We start from the raw sequence: 18955 nt of genomic DNA, 5'->3' as shown, positions 1-18955 counted from the left end.
AATCACAAGAAAAATAACCAAGAAACTGGTTTCTTCATCAAGAAACCGATTTTTTCATCAAGAAACTGGTTTCTTGGTGATTTTTCTGGTATTTTACTGGCAACAATACCAATTCTGACGAATATTTCAGAGCTTACTATCGGTACTGGAAAAGTCACCGTAGTAGCTACCGGTGTCAGAAAAGTCGCCAGAGTTATTGCCAGCATCGAAAAAGTCGTCAGACTCGTTAATGTCGCCAGCAAAATCACCGAAAAAATCACCTACAAAGTGGTTCTTCACCAAGAAAGTGGATTCTTCATCGAGGAACTAGTTTCGTTACACAACAATAATAAAAATTATGATTACAAAACAAAAATGATATACAATGAAAATAATTGAAACCAGTTTCATCAATCAACCAAATGAAAAAAAAAACACAAAAAATACTCATAAATATAAACAAAACAACACACAATGCACAACAAGAATCTAAAACAAAATATAAGTGTGAAAACTATTTTCAAACCTAGAAATAAAATAATAAAAAGGAATTTAAAATAAAAAATATACAATAACATCATAAAGTAGAGCAACCTCATACAGAACCCTTAAAACCTGTAAAACCAGTTTCGAACTTATGAACTCTGTGAAACCAGATTCGACACTATGAAATTCATAACGAAATATGAATGCTAAACAATAAAGTTAACTGAAACAAGTCATCAGAATTGGCATAGTCGCCAGAGTTGCAGTCGACACCGAGAATGTCACCGGAGTTGCTGTCGGCGCTGAAAAAGTTATCGGAATTGACATTATCGCCAGAAAATGCCAATTTCGACGAATTTTCTGGAGTTTGCTGTCGGTACCGAAAAAGTCACCGGAGTAGAGTCGGTATCGAAAAAGTCGTCGAAGTTGCTGCCAACGCTAGAAAAGTCGTCAGAATTGGCATTTTCGTCAGAAAAATTACCGAAAAAATTACCAAGAAACTGGTTTCTTCATCAAGTAATTGGTTTCTTCATCAAGAAACTAGTTTCTTGGTAATTTTTTGGCGACTATGCCAATTCCGATGACATTTCCAAAGTTTGCTGTCGGTGCTGAAAAAGTCACCGGAGTAGCTGCCAGTATCACAAAAGCTGTCAGAATTGGCATTGTCACCAGAAAAATTACTAAGAAAGTGGTTTCTTCATCAAGAAATTTTTTCAGTGATTTTTCCAGCGACAATGCTAATTTCGACGAATTTTCGGGCGTCGGCAGCAACTCCGACGCCTTTTCCGGCACCGACTGCTACTCCAGTGATTTTTTCAGCACTGGCAGCAAACTTCGGTAATTTTTTCGGCATCAATGACAAATAAAACTACCTAAACAAATAAAAACATTAAATATGGGATTTGAAAACCTAATTTACATATATATGGCATGTCAAATACCATAAAAAAAATAAAAACAAAAAAATACCATATAAATTAGTCAAACTTAAATGTACCATATTTATCATAAAAACTTTTAAAATCCCATAATAAATGTAATTTTCTCAAATTTAATCCCCATCCCTGTCTTGTTCCCCATTTAGATAGGAAATCTTCGTGCCATTAGAGGCGGGTACCCACAGGAAATCTTACGTTGGATTTGAGGCATTGTATTGATTCTATTCGATTTTCTTTTGCAGATTTGCATGCTACTATTTTCCTTACCCCTGCTCCTAGCCTGAAGGAGTTCTGGTCTCCACCTCCTCAGGATTGGATTAAGCTGAATTGTGATGTTAGAGTGGGGCTTGATAGCATGTGCTTAGCAGCTGTTGCGAGAAACCATTTAGGTGAGATGGTTCGGGTTCTTACGGCTAGAGTGGACTTCGCTGACGCGCTTTGTGGGGAAGTGGCGGCTTGCTGTTTGGCTATTTCTGCAGCGCTGGAAGTGAAGGCCCATTTTGTTATTGTGGAGAGCGACTCGAGGGTAGTCATCAACACGCTCAATGGGAAGGAGTCCAGTTGGGCTATTGAAAACTATGTCTCTTTTTGTAATATTCACTCTTTTTTATTTTCGGGTTGTATTTTTTCTAATATTAACAGGACTTGTAATTTTGTCGTCCATAATGTGGCAAAGTGGGCGTTCACCCACAAGTTATTTGGTGATATTCCAATATCTACCATCCCGTTGAACATTTTATGTAATGACAGTGAGGTCTAACTTTTCTTATTAATCGAAGACGCTTTCATTCAAAAGAAAAAAAGTTGTAAGGCTATTATTAATAGTTTATGTTCTATTTCTTTATTAATAAGATGACACGTATTGAGGGACAATTTAACTATGTTTGTTTTTTTTTTTTTTTGAAACAAAGATTGCAACTTTCATTAAAGCAAATCAGCTAACAAAATAGCTTCCAAACCAGAAGGGACAGACCCCCTACTGGAAATACGATCAGGATATGAACCAGAAGAACGAGCTAACCAGTTAGCCGCTTGGTTCCCAGATCGTTTAACAAACTGAACTAAAATATCAAAACTAGAAAAGGATCGTATAAGAGAAATACAATCCGAAACAATAAGACCAAGAGGAGACAGAATATGGCTCTTGCTATTAAAAGCATTAACCAACACAAGACAATCTGACTCCAATAATACCGCTGTAGGGCACAAGCCCTCAACAGTCCTGCTATCTTCCCAACAGGACTTAATCCAACTCAAAGCCTCCTTCATGGACAGTGCCTCAGCAACAACAGGATCAATATCTCCTCGGTGTTTGACAGCAGCCGCAGCAACACACAAACCAGCATGATCCCTGGCAATCCAACCCAAACCATGACTCCTTTCTCCAGAAAATAGAGCAGCATCACAATTAACCTTCAACTCTCCCAAAGATGGTTTAATCCAGTGCTCAACACCAGCACGAAGCTGACTAGAAGAAGACGAAGCTCCTCCATTACTATTTTGAGCAGATTTCCAAAGATCAAGGTAAGTAATTGCAGATGAAACAACTCTTTCCACAGAAATAGCCTTATCATTCCAGACTAAATCATTACGGGCCCCCCAAACACTCCAAAGAATCATTGACAACTTCTCAATATTCTCAGTCAAATGAGAATTACAGAAAGCTTCAAACCAGGCACCAAAATCCTCCTCCCCATTATTAATAACCAGCCCCAACCCGCGCTCCACACAAGCTTTGGTAAAAGAGCAGCCGACCATGAGATGGAAAATGGTTTCAGGTTCAAAATTACACAAAGAACAAACACTATAAACATGAACCCGCTTAGTTTGAAGCGAGACTAGAGTTGGAAGACAATCAGTAAGAGCTCTCCAAAGCAAATTCTTTAGGAGGAAGTTTCAAATACCAAAACTTTCGCCAAAAGCCAGAATTATCCTGCGCATTCCATCTTCCATTTCGCACTTGCAAAGCACGATAGGCACTTCTTACCGAATAGCCACCAAATTTCTCAAACGACCAATACCAAGTATCAGTTTCTGGCAATGCAGGCAGAGGAATTTTACAAATGAGCTCCACATCTCTGGAATCAAATAGGTCCTCTAAGAGCTCCATATCCCAACACATCCGATCAGGTTGAAGAAGATTAGAGACAGAACAACTCTGAAGAGCCTCATGAGAAGAGATCACATAAGGATTATCCTCAGAAGGGAGCCACGGCTGGTGAAGCACAGAAATTGAGGCACCCGAACCCACTCGCCATCTAGCACCCATTTTGACCACATCCTGAGCTTCAAATAAACTTCGCCACGCATAACTATTTTTGTTTTATGGATGATACTATCTAATAAAATGCATGGTTCATTAGAAAAAAATAAAATAATAATAATAATAATAATTTGTGTTATTGAAAATTTCAATAACGTCACATTGGTTTGTTAGAGGGAAGATCTGAAAAACCGTTTTAAATTTGTGTCTCCTCTCATCTACTCTATTTGTAACGTCTTATTTATATTTATATTTATATTTATATTTATATATATTTGTGTGTGTGAAGGGGTAAAGAAAAGACTAAAGAGTGGGAAATGGAAGAGAAGAAGAAGCAGAAGGAGGGTGGGAAGGAGCAGGTGGAGACCACCAGAGCCGACAGGGCTGTCTGGCTCTTGAAGTGTCCTCCCCTCGTTTCGTGCTCTCTTCGTTCCTCCAACAACGATCATCCTTCTCCTTCTCTCGCCAAGGTCATCGTCTCCATCGACCCTCTCCATTCCAATGACGACTCTGCTTCTCCTCAGGTTAATATAATTTATGTCTCAAACGTCTTTCTGTGATTTTGAGGCTTATTCTTTGCTTCTGCATTGCCTTTTTAATCAAACAATCTTTCCTCCTTAGATCTCTAGGGTTTTACATTTCATTTTTCTTATGTTTATTAGTTGATCGTTGTGCTTCTTATATATATAATGTTGTAGTGCACATGAATATGAGTTCTGATCATTGATTTTAAGAGCAAGGAACTGAGATGAGTAATTTGTCTGAGATACTTTCTTCATAATAATCTGCAGTTCACCATGGAATTGGCTGGTGCAGAATCTGGCAATATACCGAAGCGTTTCTCTATGGAAATGTCCAAAGATTTGATTCCAATGGCAGTATTCTCGGAGTCTTCGCAAGGTGAGCATGCATCTCTCTGATGTAAATATTTTGGTCTGCATTTGGAATGAGTCTTAGGACTAAACCCGTTGGTAATTATTACCTCTGCTTTAACATTATGCCATAAAAGATTTCATTACATCGACAATAATTAACACGGACATTCACATTATGCCATTGTGTAGATAATCGAATAATGTTCAAAATTTAGTACCTTTGTTGAGGTTGTAGGCATAGCCTAATGGTATTATGTATAAGTTCAAATCCTCTTGCCCAATGTCAGAAATTTAGTAGCATTGTCAAATGGAGGTTTTATTACAATTCTGAGTGACACCAGATTCATTATAAAACATGAAACCTAGCTATGAGGATTTCATTTTATGTGACAAATTATTGTATGTTTAAACTATACTTGTACTGAAATGTAGTAAAGGAGCTACAGAAAACTATTTAGGCTGAAATCTGTAATTGGAAAATCAGAAAAATTTACCATGTTGCTTTGATGCTTGGTACATATTATCAGAATTGAGTTCTTAACTCAGTTCTTAATCTTGTTTGTCAGCTTTATTTTTTTTTTAAAAAAAAAGCAATGCAGCTAAAACTACCAAATGTAATGTAGCAAAATTAATAATCAGAGACAGCTCCCTTAAACTACTGCATGATACCTATAAAAACTCACGCGATTAGCAAATTGGTCAGACTCCTAATTCACTTCGACTATGTTTTTGTGATGTTAGTTGTAGTTACATCTATAAGTAGCTTGGTCCATCTTTATTCCATTTCACATGTGTCTGAAGATCAGCCCATACTAGCTATGAGATGTTAATGTCTTAATTTGGTACTGTAATCCCTAGAATGAATGGTGAATTTACTGTCTCAATGTAGGAAAGATTTCAATGGAGGGGAAGATACTAAACAAATTTGACATGAAGCCCCATCCTGAGAACCTTGAGAGCTATCGGAAGCTATGCCGCGAACGGACTCAAAAATATATGACTAAGACTAGAAAGATTCAGGTTCCACTTCCAGTACTTAATATTGAGTTAATGTACTGTCTTAGTCTAATCTCGTACATTACTCGTCTAAACTTTTCTGCTTTCTTGTTTCAGGTGATTGAGAATGACAATGGAGCTCGAATGAGGCCTATGCCAGGAATGATGGGATTTATTGTTTCTGGACCTGTAATTATACTTTACACTTTTCCTCAGCATTAATATTTTTGTATTTTACTATTTGCCTTTTTGATTAACATACTTTGTTAATAAAATCAAATAGGATAAGAAGAAAACGCCAACCAAGGGATCTGAAATGAAAAGAACGAGGAGGGACCGAGGAGAAATGGAAGAGATTATGTTTAAGCTGTTTGAGAGGCAACCAAATTGGACTTTAAAACAACTGATTCAAGAGACAGACCAACCTGAAGTATGCCCTATGATTTCCTACTATTTTTTTCATAAGCTTCTATTTATATCAACTTCTTAGAATTGACGTTTTATGATAGATACTCCCAATGATGAAGTACTAGGAAGAGAAGGATAACTTGAAAAACTCTTGTATTTCATCAATCTTGAGGCTAACTTAGGCTGGCTGCCCACTTTAATTTTAGGCTAATTAGGATTTTTGCCTCGAACTTTGACATGTACCAAATCACGCCTCCTGAACTTTTAAGGTCGTTAAAAATGTCTAATATAGATTGAGGTTGTTGGATTTACGGACTTTTGTCCAATTTTAGTAAAAAAAAGTCTAATATAGATGAAAGTTCAGGGGGCATAATTTAGTACATGTCAAAATTTGAGAGACATAATTTGGTAGATATCAAAGTCTGGGTAGCATAGTTTAGTACATAAACAATTAGTAAAATTGAAAGAAATTAGACAAAAGTCCTTAAATCTAACAATTTCAATAATTCAGGAAAAAATTTTAACGGCCAAAAAAATTTAAGAGTTATGATTTGGTACATATATTAAAATTTAGGGGGTAAAAATCTAATTAGCCTTAATTTTATTTCTCACAATCGTAACAAAGGGTCCTTTTGCAGCAATTTGTGAAAGACTTACTGAAAGATCTGTGTGTGTACAACAACAAAGGAGCAAATCAAGGAACGTACGAGCTGAGACCAGAATACAAGAAACTGAGCGATGAGACAAGTACCAGTACCAAATTATCATGACTTCATGACTATATATATATAATAAGGGCGAAGCCTTTTATTACTATAATTCCTGCTTTTTTTTTTCATTTAGTCAGATTCTACTAACACAGTGATTTCTTTTTCCCAAAATTATAAGTGCAACATGTCCTATACATACCATGTAAGGCAGAGGCAGAGGCTTCTTCACTTTCTTTGGTTAAACTTTTAGATAGAGATATTGTCTGATTTGTTCTTACATGTTTGCACTTGTTCTTGTATATATATTATATGCTTTTCAGTCTTTTCATTTAAGCATGATTAAGCATAGTCTTTTTTTGGGGAATTGTAATTATTCTTTGCAATTTGTGTTTTTTCTTTTTGATAAAAGCCACTCGTTGTTGTGTTGATGAAATGAGTACTCGCAATCTAAAGTATAAATAATGTACAAACAATTCAGAATTGAAAGTGGTGGTACTGGTAATTAGTTACTATTGGGATTTTATTATTTCTATGTAAAACTCTTCTTTTCGTATGTAACCTCACTTAATTGTCAATAAAGAGTAGAAATTAATTTGACTGGCTTACTTACATGTTTATTTGTTAATAAACTATATAGAAATTCTTTCATAAATATACAAAAATGGCAAATGTTTACATTATTTTTAAGAATTTTTGTTTTATAAAAATATATAGAGGGTTTGTTTTCTGTTAACGTTGCTGCCAGGAAAAGTAAAACGATTTTTTTATTTTTATAATAATACAAAGTGTTTTTTTTTTTTCAGAATAATGTTATTTTAAATAAAAATCTGTAAAAATATAAATAAATTAAAAATTTCCTAAAAATATAATAAAAAATGGAATATGTTATTGTGTGCCATGTTGTTGTGCTTTCATAAAATAAAATCAAACAAAATCAACTACCATAACCAAGCCAATGATCTCTCTGCCAAAATTGCCATGGGAAAATTACACAAACAAACCTTGCATTCATCTTTTAAAAAGAGTTGCAGACAAGATATGGTGCTTTTCAAAATCGTGCCTTTCTTTTCCTAGCAGTGTATTTTGTGTCTGCAGGTACAACATTCCCTCTTCTTCTCATCTGTTCCTTCTTCTTCAATATCCATTCCCTGCCCTTCCCTTTTTTCGTTATTCTTTGCTTTTTCCTCGGCCTATGCCTGTCAGAAACACATACCTGCTAATGAATAAACTAATTCAGGCCTTAAATCACGAGACCAAAGATTGTGCGGTATTTTTGCATAGAGATAAGTAGAGCAAGTGGTGTTCTGTAAAAGTTTACCGTTTGATTTTCTTCATCTCCGCTACTTTCGTCGTCTTCAGAGCAACTCTCTCCATCCACGCCTTTGCCGTTTGGAACGCTTGTGTTAATGGATGGTGGGCCACAAGTCAGAACAAGGTATTCTTTCCTTTTCTTGGCACTGTTTTTAAAATGATTTTTACTCAGATTTAGCAGATAATGAGCAAAAAGGAAAAAACTAAGTTTCTTAATAATTTAAGCTTGTGTACCTGTGAGGAAAATCAACAACCACACCACCAGCGAATCCAGCACGCATCGCATAATTCAAAATTAACACTCGTTGGTCTATATTTTCAGGATACACTTGAAAGACTGCTCGTGCTCCCCTTGCTAAACATCTGTATAGAGATCCAAAGAATGCCCTGAAAAAAGTATTTCAGCCAACAATTACAAAAAGATTTAGTAGCTAGTACCTTAAACAGTAAAATGAGAAACCAAAGAGAAGTAATTGACACAATATTAATTATGATAAGAATGAGTCAAAGAGAAAGAGCAACATACTTTAATCTTGCTCTTGGTTCGTGTGAGGATTTATCAGCATTGCACAGCCACTGTAATTCAACACACAATCGGGAAAAATAAGTCAGACTGCTATAGAAATTGTCTTGTAATACATATAAATAAACGTCTGAACAGTACTAATAAAAATGTATGCTTTGAAGCTTCGTGATACATTCCAGATCCAAGGGAAAAAGAGAGAGTGAGGGATTCATATATGATATTTCATCAACTAGTTGAGCATGAAAAGATTCAACAGGTGAAGATTTAACTATAAAATCATATACTTATCTTGTAGTAGCCATTGCCAGTGGAAAAAATATGTAATAAGAGATTCCCATGAATTGTGTTGCTATAAACACGATGATAAAAGCAAACAAATAGAGCCCTTTCCCCAATTTAAGTAAATGAACATCTAAAATTATTCTTCACCAAATGCCACGATTATGATAAGAAAAATGAAGTCGACTAACAAAAAAAAAACTACCAGGAGAGAAAATTCAGTATTAAATATAAAGCTTCAGCTACTCTAATAATTATTCCTACTCACAGCCATTGTCATAGCAAACAAATTTTAAAGCACCAAATAAAATGCAGCTCTGCACACTAAAGCTAACACAATGAATTAAGATTTGAGAAGTCATACAAGCTTAATCAATCGTAAGAGCATAGTCACGAAAAGTTAAATTTGCTAGCTGAATGAAATTAAAGCAACGACACAACAACCGGCATTTTACATGTAAAGAGGAGAGGAAAAACAAATAGTGAAAGAATATAAAGTAGACCTGAATAGCAGAGATACTTATGGCCCCATCAATAACTCCAGACCGAAATCCCAATCCCTGAAAAAAGATCCAATCCAGTAGCTTGTCATTTTACAAGTTGATAAATGTTATTTCTGTTCTTCATAGTAGTCATTAAGTTGAAAGTTAATGTATCACAATATGGAAAATGTGATAAGCACAATGAGCATCATCTTAGGGGTAAAGAAATTACCTGACCCATGTCACCAAGTAATACATCACCTTCAACCTCCCTCTCCAACGCAACATCTATAATGTAGAACAAGATTAGAGAAAATACTATAAATGTATATATGATTAAAATTCAAATCAAAATAACCGAGAATATAAGTTTCCACATACTAAGCATTGAATCAGAGATATCTAAACCGATCCACTCATGACCATTCTCTGTTAGTGTCTCTCCACTAAGTCCTGACCCGCAACCTGAAATTCAAACCCATATGATATGTATGCTATTCTTCAAATCGAAATTTCAAAGTAAATGCAGAAATCTGAAAATGGGTCATTTACCAATATCCAGAAGCAACCTGGGAACTCCATCTTCGGGCAAGGCAAGAAGTTCGAGAGCCCTCTCCGTGAGCTCTGATTGGATTTTGATGATTCGAGAAGAAGAGGTGTACTTCCTAGCTTCATTATCATCATAGAATATCTCAGGTGGCGCTTGGAGTTCCGGCCGAGATGACATGTTGTTTAGAGATGAGCAAAGAACAAAGATTTAAGCACCTATAAAGGCAATGAGTTGAGAAAGATATTCACCAGTCAGAATAATATCAACCAAACTGATCCAATGATTTTAGCCACAAACAAACTGATTATAAAATTTGATGTTAACACCTTAGTTTAACAATCCATCTCATACTCAATACTCAATACTCAATGCTGATACTTCCTCAGCAAACATTCAAGCTTCAAAATCACTCAAACAATCACAACTCTTCAAGCTTGAATAAATAAAGTTGTAGAAACTTCACTCAAACATTCAAGCATAAGATAAAGTCTTAAAGTCCTAACTATTCACATACTGAATTTATTTATTTATTTATTTGGCTAAAGTTCAGCGTTGAAACTTAAACAAATAGAAATATTGACCGAGATAGAGAACAAGCTCAATAAATGTTGGAGAGTCATACCGCTGCCGTGTCGCCGAGAACAATGGAGATGGAGGCCGGAGCTGGAGTCGACGGAACGAGAGATATAGAGGAGAAGGAGGGTGGTGGAGAGTGTATTCCGGAGATTCGCGCCAGCGGAATGAGATTGAGAACTGAGAAGAAGATAAGATGGGACGACGGTAGAGAGAGCTGAGCGAGATGAGAGTGTGAGAGCTGAGAGGCGGAGCAAAATTTAGGTTAGGTTTTCTTTTTAAGTTTATTATTATTATAATATATAAAATTGTAAAGAAAAATTTGAGTAATTATGTATTTATTAAACCAATTTTTTTTTTTTTAAAATCTAAATTATTTAATATCGGTAGAATATGTCATTTTTTTTCTAAAACCCCATTTTACCTCTCTCTCTTTGTGTAAACACGCACACAGAGGAGCACACAATCGACCCACAACCCACCGTCCACAATCTTAGTCCTTTCTCTCCACGACCACCATGACTACAAACTCAAGGACCCACGGACTCAATGACCACTGCGAACCTACGACTTCTCCATCAATCACGGTTTTACCATCAGCAATGTTGTCAAAAGAATAAATTGTATGATTAATGTTTATTATTTGTGAGTAGATGTTAGATTTAGGATAGAAATGGCCAGATGGAGTTTTGGGCAAAAAACTGGTTTTTTTATTAGGCTCGATGGTGGTCTGATAGTGGTCTGATGCCTTCCTGTTTTTAAAATGAGTAAAGGTTGAATACGAAGGTCCAATGGTGGTCCAATGGTCGCCTAATGATATGGTCTGATGCGAGTTTGATGGGATCCGATGGTGGCCCAATGCCTTCTTGACGAGCTTAATGAATGGAGCTTAACATTTATAAATGTAGATATGGTTTGATGGTGGTCCGATGATCACATGATGCTATTTTTTTATGCACAAAAACATAAAAAAAAAAAAAAAATGGATAGCATCGGGCCACCATCAGACCACCATCAGTATAGATGGGAATAGGAAGTGTGGATGGTAAAGTTAGAAGAGAAGAGAAGAGAAAATGGTATAATGGGTATGAATATAAAGTGTGCCTATTTTTTTAATTTTAGTAAGCTTGTATTCAAAAATTTAATATACATTAAATGTATGCATATAAATTCAAATTTCCTATTGTAAAAAAGAAAATTAATAGAAAATCCTTATATATTCTTCTCAAAAAAAAAAAAGAAGAAGAAGAAGAAGAAAACCCTTATATTATATATGGCAGTTTATTCGGTTTAGAATAAGAATGGATTTTTTTTTAAACTCCTTTAACTAAGCTAGTTAAACCTTTTATTGTGGAAGATTGGAAAGTGTTATAAGGGTTTATGGGATGATGATGTGTGCAATTTTAAAGCCTAATAACAACTAATGCAGTCCAAACTTGAGCCCACTTTGGCTGACTATTCAACTAAATGACCAAGTCACGCTACAGATCTAATTCGGACATGAGCCCAATTTATTGACCTGCCAAGGTCGGACCGCCCTAGTCCAAAAAAGACCATTCGACCTAGAAACAAAAAGTCTACCAAGACAAATCCAAAAACCTTCAAGGGGAGATCCAGAATTGGGTAATCGAAGAGTCGTCTAGATTACATCCGGACGTCTCCTAACATGGAACCCTCTAGATACAGGGCCACGCAGTTCATTATTTGTCTCCCACAACAAAATGGTAGAGTGCGTACACCACCTAAAGAATGTCACATTTTTTGTCCAACGCCATATACTCTGACATTCTCGATAAGGACTTGGCTGCGTATGGTGTTGGGTATTATGTCCTAAATAAAACTCATTTCAATATAATCAGATTTACTTATTAATATAGATCAGAAATAACATTTAATGTTGCATGGTTCACATGATTTATTTCATGATTATATGTACATAATGTATGAATTCATCTGAAACCCTTTTCACATACTTGATCCTGTTTATTGCGCCGTCAACACATTGGAAAGTAAACATGACTATGTGAATAAAGTTTCCTAGATTTATCAGACATAGGGTTTTACTGATATGATAATCTACAACAGAGTTTACTTGCATTTGGAGAAGTGATATGTTCTTTCCAGAGCATTGGTTAAAGTAAAGCTCAGGTTGGATGCATGAAGTATGCATCAGAAGGGACCGATATTGAACTTTGACTTAGATTTATTAAACTTACCGTAATATCTATTCAAGTCAATATCGCCTAGTTGATCCTAGATCAAATAATCTTAATCCTGTTATGATTAGGCTCAATCTTGAAAGGCTATTCGTGTTCTTTGATTTGTTAGTTAAGCCTACTTTTAGGTCAGGGTGATACGTACATTTTGGGAACACGGTAGTGCAATTGAGTGGGAGCGCTAGCATAAACATGGAATCTATAGCTTCTATCTGGCGAATAGTAAGCAAAGGATGATCTCCTTCGAGCTTGACCAAACGAACATAAATGGTGGAGTACTCATTTCACATAAGCTGAAATATCATTTATACGGGGTCGAGTGTTATAAGGATAAAATACATTGTAGGGTGTAACGGTAATCTAATCCCTTTACGGTGTAGATCATTCATATAGAGGATCATTGATCAAATTAGGATTATAACAATGGATAACTAATGATGTGTCTATATGGTGGAACATATAGAGCATTCTATATACTGAGAATGCAATTCTAAGTTCTATGTGTGGATTCAACGAAGAATTAATAAGTTAGTGAATTTTAGTAATAAATTCTTGATCTACTTATTGGAAGCTCGATTATATAGACCCATGGTCCCCGCACTAGTTGAGATAATATTGCTTGTAAGACTCATATAATTGGTTTTGATTAATCAATTATAATTCTCAAATTAGACTATGTCTATTTGTGAAATTTTCACTAAGTAAGGGCGAAATTGTAAAGAAAGAGTTGTTAGTGGCATATTTGTTAATTATGATACTTTGTATGGTTCAATTAATAAATATGATAAATGACAATATTATTTAATAATTATTTATAGTTATTAAATAGTTAGAATTAACATTTAAATGGTTGAATTAGAAAATTGGCATTTTTGAGAAAATCATATGCAGAAAAGATAAAACTGCAAAATTGCAAAAAGTGAGGCCCAAATCCACTAAGCATGACTGGCCACTTTTGTAGGCATTTTAAACTGATATTTTCATTATTTTAATGCCAAATAATTCAAACCTAACTCTAGTGGAATGCTATAAATAGATAGTGAAGGCTTCACGAAAATTACACTTCTGATTCAGAAAAACCTGAGCCTTCTCTCTCCCTATCTGGCCGAGCACTCCCTCTCTCTTTCTTCCCTCTCAAATTTCGAAATTCTTAAAGTATGATTAGTGCCCACACACAGCAAGTGATACCTCAACCATAGTGAGGAAGATCGTGAAGAAAGACTTTCAGCAAGAAGGAGTTTCAACATCAAAGATTCAGAGAAACAGATTCAGGTTCAGATATTGATAATGCTCTGCTATAGAAAGGAATCAAGGGCTAGATATTTGAACGTAATGAGTCATTATATTCCGCTGCACCCGATGTAAGGTTTCCTAAACTTTATACGTGTTTATTTCATCGTTTTAGAAAGTTCATATTTAGGGTGTTAATCAACATACTTGTGAGTAGATCTATGATCCTGGTAAAATAATTCCAATCACTGGCCTTAGAGCCATGGTAATTGAATTTTTTGCAAGAAATTTGGACTTTAAAACGATTGTTTGATGTTTTGGATGGTATCATGTTGTATTGAGTGTTATTTGATGATTGATTGATGTTTGTGAATTTTCGTGAAAAATAATTGAATATCTGATTCTGGAATTATTTTTATTGGATAGTATGGAAAAAATTAAGCAAGTTACATTTTTTACAGAACTCAATTTCGATTTAATTTGAATTAGTTATGATTTTTTGAAGTTTCGAAAAAATCGGGATTGAGCATCAAAAATTCCGCGCGCGGAAATCATGCGATTTCCCCCTGCACCTAGATTTCACGCCCAAACACCTCATGCGCGTGCGCGGACGAGTATGCACAGCATACCATCCGTACAGCTCGCATTTTTTTCGTTTTTCTTCGATTTTTCATGCTTTTTCATGGAATTAACTTCCGATTTTTTGTGTAGTTCTGTATTTATACTATTACTATTCCTAATTCAACTCTAATTATCATAATGAATTAATTTAATATTTTTTAAATTTAATTCAAGATATTAGTGTAATTTGAATTTAAAAATAGTTAGTATCTATCTTTTTTGCTTAATAATTTATCTTATTTTTAAATTTGATTATATCTTATCTTATTTTTAAATTTAAGGTCAGATTTTAAATTTTTAAATTAAATATTTTTAAATAATTTGACCTTATTTAAATTTAAAATAAGATAACTATAATCATGTAATTTTAAATAGATGTAAGATATTTTGCTAACTTTTAAATTTTGTTATTTTATTTATTTAAATTACATTTAAAATCTGAAAAAGATATTAATTTATCTTTTTTAATTTTTTGTTTAATTTTTATTTATAAAATAACATTTAAATTTTAAAAGTAGTTAGCAAATTTTGAAATGATATTTAGGTTGGTTGAAACCTAATTTTTCAAAATTTTAGGTTTAATTTTAAATTTAATTTTTTTTTTTAATTTCGAATTTTTTCAAAATTTTTATTTAAATTTTCGAAAATATTTTTTTATTTAATTATTTATTTTGAAATTAATTATTTAATTTAAAATTAAATAAATCCTACATCCAACTATCCAGCTAACCTTGTTGCAGGAGTATGTGTTTTAGCTTGTGTGTAAGTTTTCAAAACCTATTATTACTTGATTGCAAATAGCCACGGTTACTTTTTGCCAGATCTAATGATCTGATGACTCCCTTGGTCAAGTAAATAATTTGTAACAGGTATATTTACAATCTTCTTTCATCTGTGTATGACCTAGCAACATGATAAGACCCATCCAAAGTGTGCCTGTGTGAGCCTATGTGTTTAATTTCATTATAGATGCATATAGGTTGTTGTTGCTAAATAAAATGTCATAGTTCTGGATAGATTTTATTTAGGCCCATTTAGTTTTTTAGCCTATTCAATTAATAACAGTTGTTCATTTTAAGGTTAAATTCCTCTCTTTTGGGCCTTGTGTGAGAGTTGGGAGCCATATTAGTGGGTACGACATACTGAACCCAGCACCCCTTCACATAAAGCACCCTAATTGTGAAGGCCCATTTACCTGATTTGAATGACTGTACTAGGTTAATTTAACTAGTTTAACCTAATAAAATTGATTAGCAACATAATTAATTTCATTTATTTTGAAATTAATTTAAGAAAATTATAGTTTAAGGAATTCTTTATTCTAAGCTAAACTATATGTATTTTCTTGTATTTAATTAAATATAGAATTATAACCATCTAGATTCTTTCTGAAGCTTAATTTAAAATTTTCATTAAATATTCCTATTTAAGTTGATATTTAATTATCTACAACTAACCAACTTAAATCTGAATATCTTTTGGATTTAAAATTTCAAAATTAAGTTGAGGAATTCTAGGCATTGGTTATTAAGATTCTTTAGATATTTTTTAAGTTAATATCTTTTCGAATATTAACTTAAAATGGAATATTTTAGATATTTTTTTAAGTTAATATCTTTTCGAATATTAACTTAAAATGGAATATTTTCAAATTAAGTGGCTACAACTTAATTTTTGATATTTAATTAAATTTAAATTTGAAAATATTTAAGTTCTAGATTTTTTCTAATACAACTTAAATTAGATATTTTTTCAAATTTTGTGGAAAAGATACTTAGTCCAATAAAATATTTTCTAGATAGTTATTTCTAGACTACTTATTATTTCTAATATTAAATAGGAAAATACTATACATTGTGAAATTAATTATTTATATAATTAATTTTGGTACAATTTATTTTAAGTATATTTTTCCTAGTATTAAACTAGAGATTAATAATTAAGCCTTCTCTACACTTAATTATTTATTTCTTGAATTTAATACATTTAATTAATTTGAAAAATAAATATCTAAGTTGATTTTCATCATGATACTTAAATATTTCTTTTTCATGACACTTAATTAAATAGAAAATTATTTTTAGTTGAAATTTAATTTTTCAACTAAATTTAAATAATTTTCAAAATATATTTTTTCTTTATTTTATTAATCAAATTTCGAAATTGCATTTCTTAAATGCTGGAATTTCGAATTTTATTTGAAAAATAGATTAAAGTTGTAAATTATTTATTTTAATTTTGGACCAACTTAAATCAATGATTTTTTTTCATTTATTGATTAAATTAAAATAAATGAAGTAAAATATATTTTATTAGAAATTTAATTAATTAGTCAAAGGAAAATCTAGATAGGTGATATTTTTGCCTGAAGTATTTTTCTAGTGTATTTAATTAAATAGAAAATTAATATTTAAGTTGATTTTCATCATCATACTTAAATATTTGAAATTTTTCTTATACATATTTAATTAAATAGGAAAATTATATTTTTTTGTTGTAAATTAATTTTATTAATTAATTTTGGGCCAACATTAAATTAGAATAATTTTTTCAGGATTTATTTTTTTATTTTAATATGCAATTTTGAAAATTGTATTCTTAAATACTTTAATTTTTCGAAATGTAATATATATTTATAGAAAATTAAATTTGAGTTGTAAATTAATTTAAATTAATTTTGTAACAACTTAAATTGAATATTTTTCTAAATATTTATTGGAAATTATTACTAAGATGGAAATAATTCATATTATTTTCATATCCATCTAAGTAAAATTTATAAATATTAAATTAAAATTTACATTTACAATTTTTTATTCTAAGTTGGAAATTTTAATTAAATAAATATATATTTAAAATAAATAGATTAAATAAAGAGAATCAAAGAAAATACAACTCACTTTAAATAATGAGCTTTATTATTATTAAGATATTCGATCTCCATTGTTGGTCTTACAATAGTTAAATGTTTTCAATATAACCTCGAGACCCTAGACTTCGTCCTCCTATGGATGGTTATTCGTTGAAAGCATTTAACACCGTAAGATCTCATTTGATAAGTGTTTTGTAAGTTTTCGTCTCTATTAGACTCTCCCCTACGGTGACTACTTAGAGATAAACTTATAAAAAATGAAACAATGGTGGAAGCTCATAAAATGAGAATAACCTTGACTCTCGCCTACCGGAACAACGTTGGATTCTTATTTTGATCGAATAAAAGGTTGCTAGAATGGTTTCTAATTTAGATGAGCTGGCAACTCTATTCAATGAATAATACTTTGACTCTCGCCTACCGGGACATTGTATCAGTTTGTTGGAAACCTTGGAAATTATTTAGGATTGTATGTTTTAGTATTTTCTCTTGTCATTCCTACTTGCTATATGTTTAATAATTTTTGAATTATGTATGAATTTATATTGAACCATGTTATTTTCTGTTATTAAATTGTAGTTTAATTTCGAATCTTCATTGTTGGTCTAACATGTTTGTTTATCTAATGAGATAAATTCATACTGGATTTTCACCATTAGACATACATAATAGTGTTAAGACCTCGAAAGATAAATATTGTATATGCAACATCTAACTGTTCATCAATTGATGACACCTTAGACTAGTATTTTTACAATATGAAACAAGAAGATTATATATAAATAAGATTACTTTGACTTTCGCTAATCGAAGCATCGTTGGATTCTTATTTATAAACGAAATTATCCTAATTCCTCTTAGCTTATTCATTTCGAAAAGCTCAATAACAAATCATTGGATGAATGGTCTATAAATCATTTCATGTCATTCTATATTTTCTCTTAAGAAATTAATGACGCATATGATTATAATCTCGAAATTCTATTCCCAATTGATATAAATCCTCAATCTTAGATATCTCCTACTTGTATGGGCAAAACAAACTTAGAGCTAAATTAGTAGTGGTGGTCCAAGATAGAATTACTCATAATATTTGGTATAAATTTAAGTCTTTGACTTTAATTTTAGATTCCAAACAGAAATTTTCTTATATTTATAATTCCAGAATACAATACAGTTACACTTTCTCAAGTGTTTAATATCCATCTTCTATTAATGGATTCAAACTGTATGGAATATGAGTTTGGTATTCTGTGACCAGGATCCACTTGCAGTATTCTAAGAACTCTTTGATATAACTAAACCTAAGTCATCAAAAGACACTACCACTTTTTTTTAATCTATGGCATTTGTATCTTGTTCATAGTGGATTTGACAAGATCAATATCTGCAAAGAGTTAATATGCCTATATCCACTGAAAGTAGTTCATCTCATTCGCAGATGGATGTACATTCAGGGGTGGATATGATTTTTTCGTTGTATTCTTAAAATGATAACTCTAGATTATACCTTTTAGCAAGAAATTTGAAATGTTTGAAAAATTTCATTAATTTCTAGCAATGGTTAAACACCATTAAGGTAAGTGGTTAAAGATCTTGCGAACTGATAGGGGTGGAGAAATAGTTAGTAGATATGCAGT

At 32.5% G+C, this 18955-nt stretch overlaps 3 protein-coding genes across 5 annotated transcripts; 1 reads left to right on the top strand and 2 right to left on the bottom strand.

Moving 5' to 3' along the window:
- Positions 1-2327: 2327 nt before the first annotated feature.
- On the bottom strand, positions 2328-3161 carry LOC133034939 (uncharacterized). Its single transcript, XM_061110502.1, has one exon. The coding sequence runs from the start codon at positions 3159-3161 to the stop codon at positions 2328-2330; it is 834 nt and encodes a 277-aa protein (XP_060966485.1).
- A 738-nt stretch (positions 3162-3899) lies between these two features.
- LOC115706756 (uncharacterized) lies at positions 3900-7038 on the top strand. Its single transcript, XM_030634489.2, has 6 exons — positions 3900-4190; positions 4458-4566; positions 5431-5561; positions 5655-5726; positions 5821-5967; positions 6584-7038. The coding sequence occupies exons 1-6, from the start codon at positions 3984-3986 to the stop codon at positions 6713-6715; spliced, it is 798 nt and encodes a 265-aa protein (XP_030490349.1). The 5' UTR covers positions 3900-3983; the 3' UTR covers positions 6716-7038.
- Positions 7039-7497: 459 nt separating this feature from the next.
- LOC115706751 (18S rRNA (guanine-N(7))-methyltransferase RID2) lies at positions 7498-10689 on the bottom strand. Of its 3 annotated transcripts, none has more exons than XM_030634486.2 (9): positions 10426-10689; positions 9806-10018; positions 9635-9718; positions 9486-9541; positions 9275-9331; positions 8493-8542; positions 8201-8353; positions 7974-8112; positions 7498-7868 (listed from the first exon to the last, which is right to left on the bottom strand). In XM_030634486.2, the coding sequence occupies exons 2-9, from the start codon at positions 9978-9980 to the stop codon at positions 7704-7706; spliced, it is 879 nt and encodes a 292-aa protein (XP_030490346.1). In that variant the 5' UTR covers positions 9981-10018; positions 10426-10689; the 3' UTR covers positions 7498-7703. The 3 variants fall into 3 exon arrangements, with proteins under 3 accessions (XP_030490346.1, XP_030490345.1, XP_030490347.1); XM_030634485.2 differs by having other exon boundaries at positions 7498-7871; positions 10426-10688; XM_030634487.2 differs by having other exon boundaries at positions 7498-7851; positions 10426-10688.
- Positions 10690-18955: the final 8266 nt, after the last annotated feature.

This window comes from Cannabis sativa, chromosome 1 (assembly GCF_029168945.1).
Source record: "Cannabis sativa cultivar Pink pepper isolate KNU-18-1 chromosome 1, ASM2916894v1, whole genome shotgun sequence".
In the NCBI taxonomy this organism is placed as follows: domain Eukaryota; kingdom Viridiplantae; phylum Streptophyta; class Magnoliopsida; order Rosales; family Cannabaceae; genus Cannabis; species Cannabis sativa.
The sequence above is the reverse complement of the archived record's forward strand: the minus strand, read 5'-3'. Positions and strand labels throughout refer to the sequence as shown.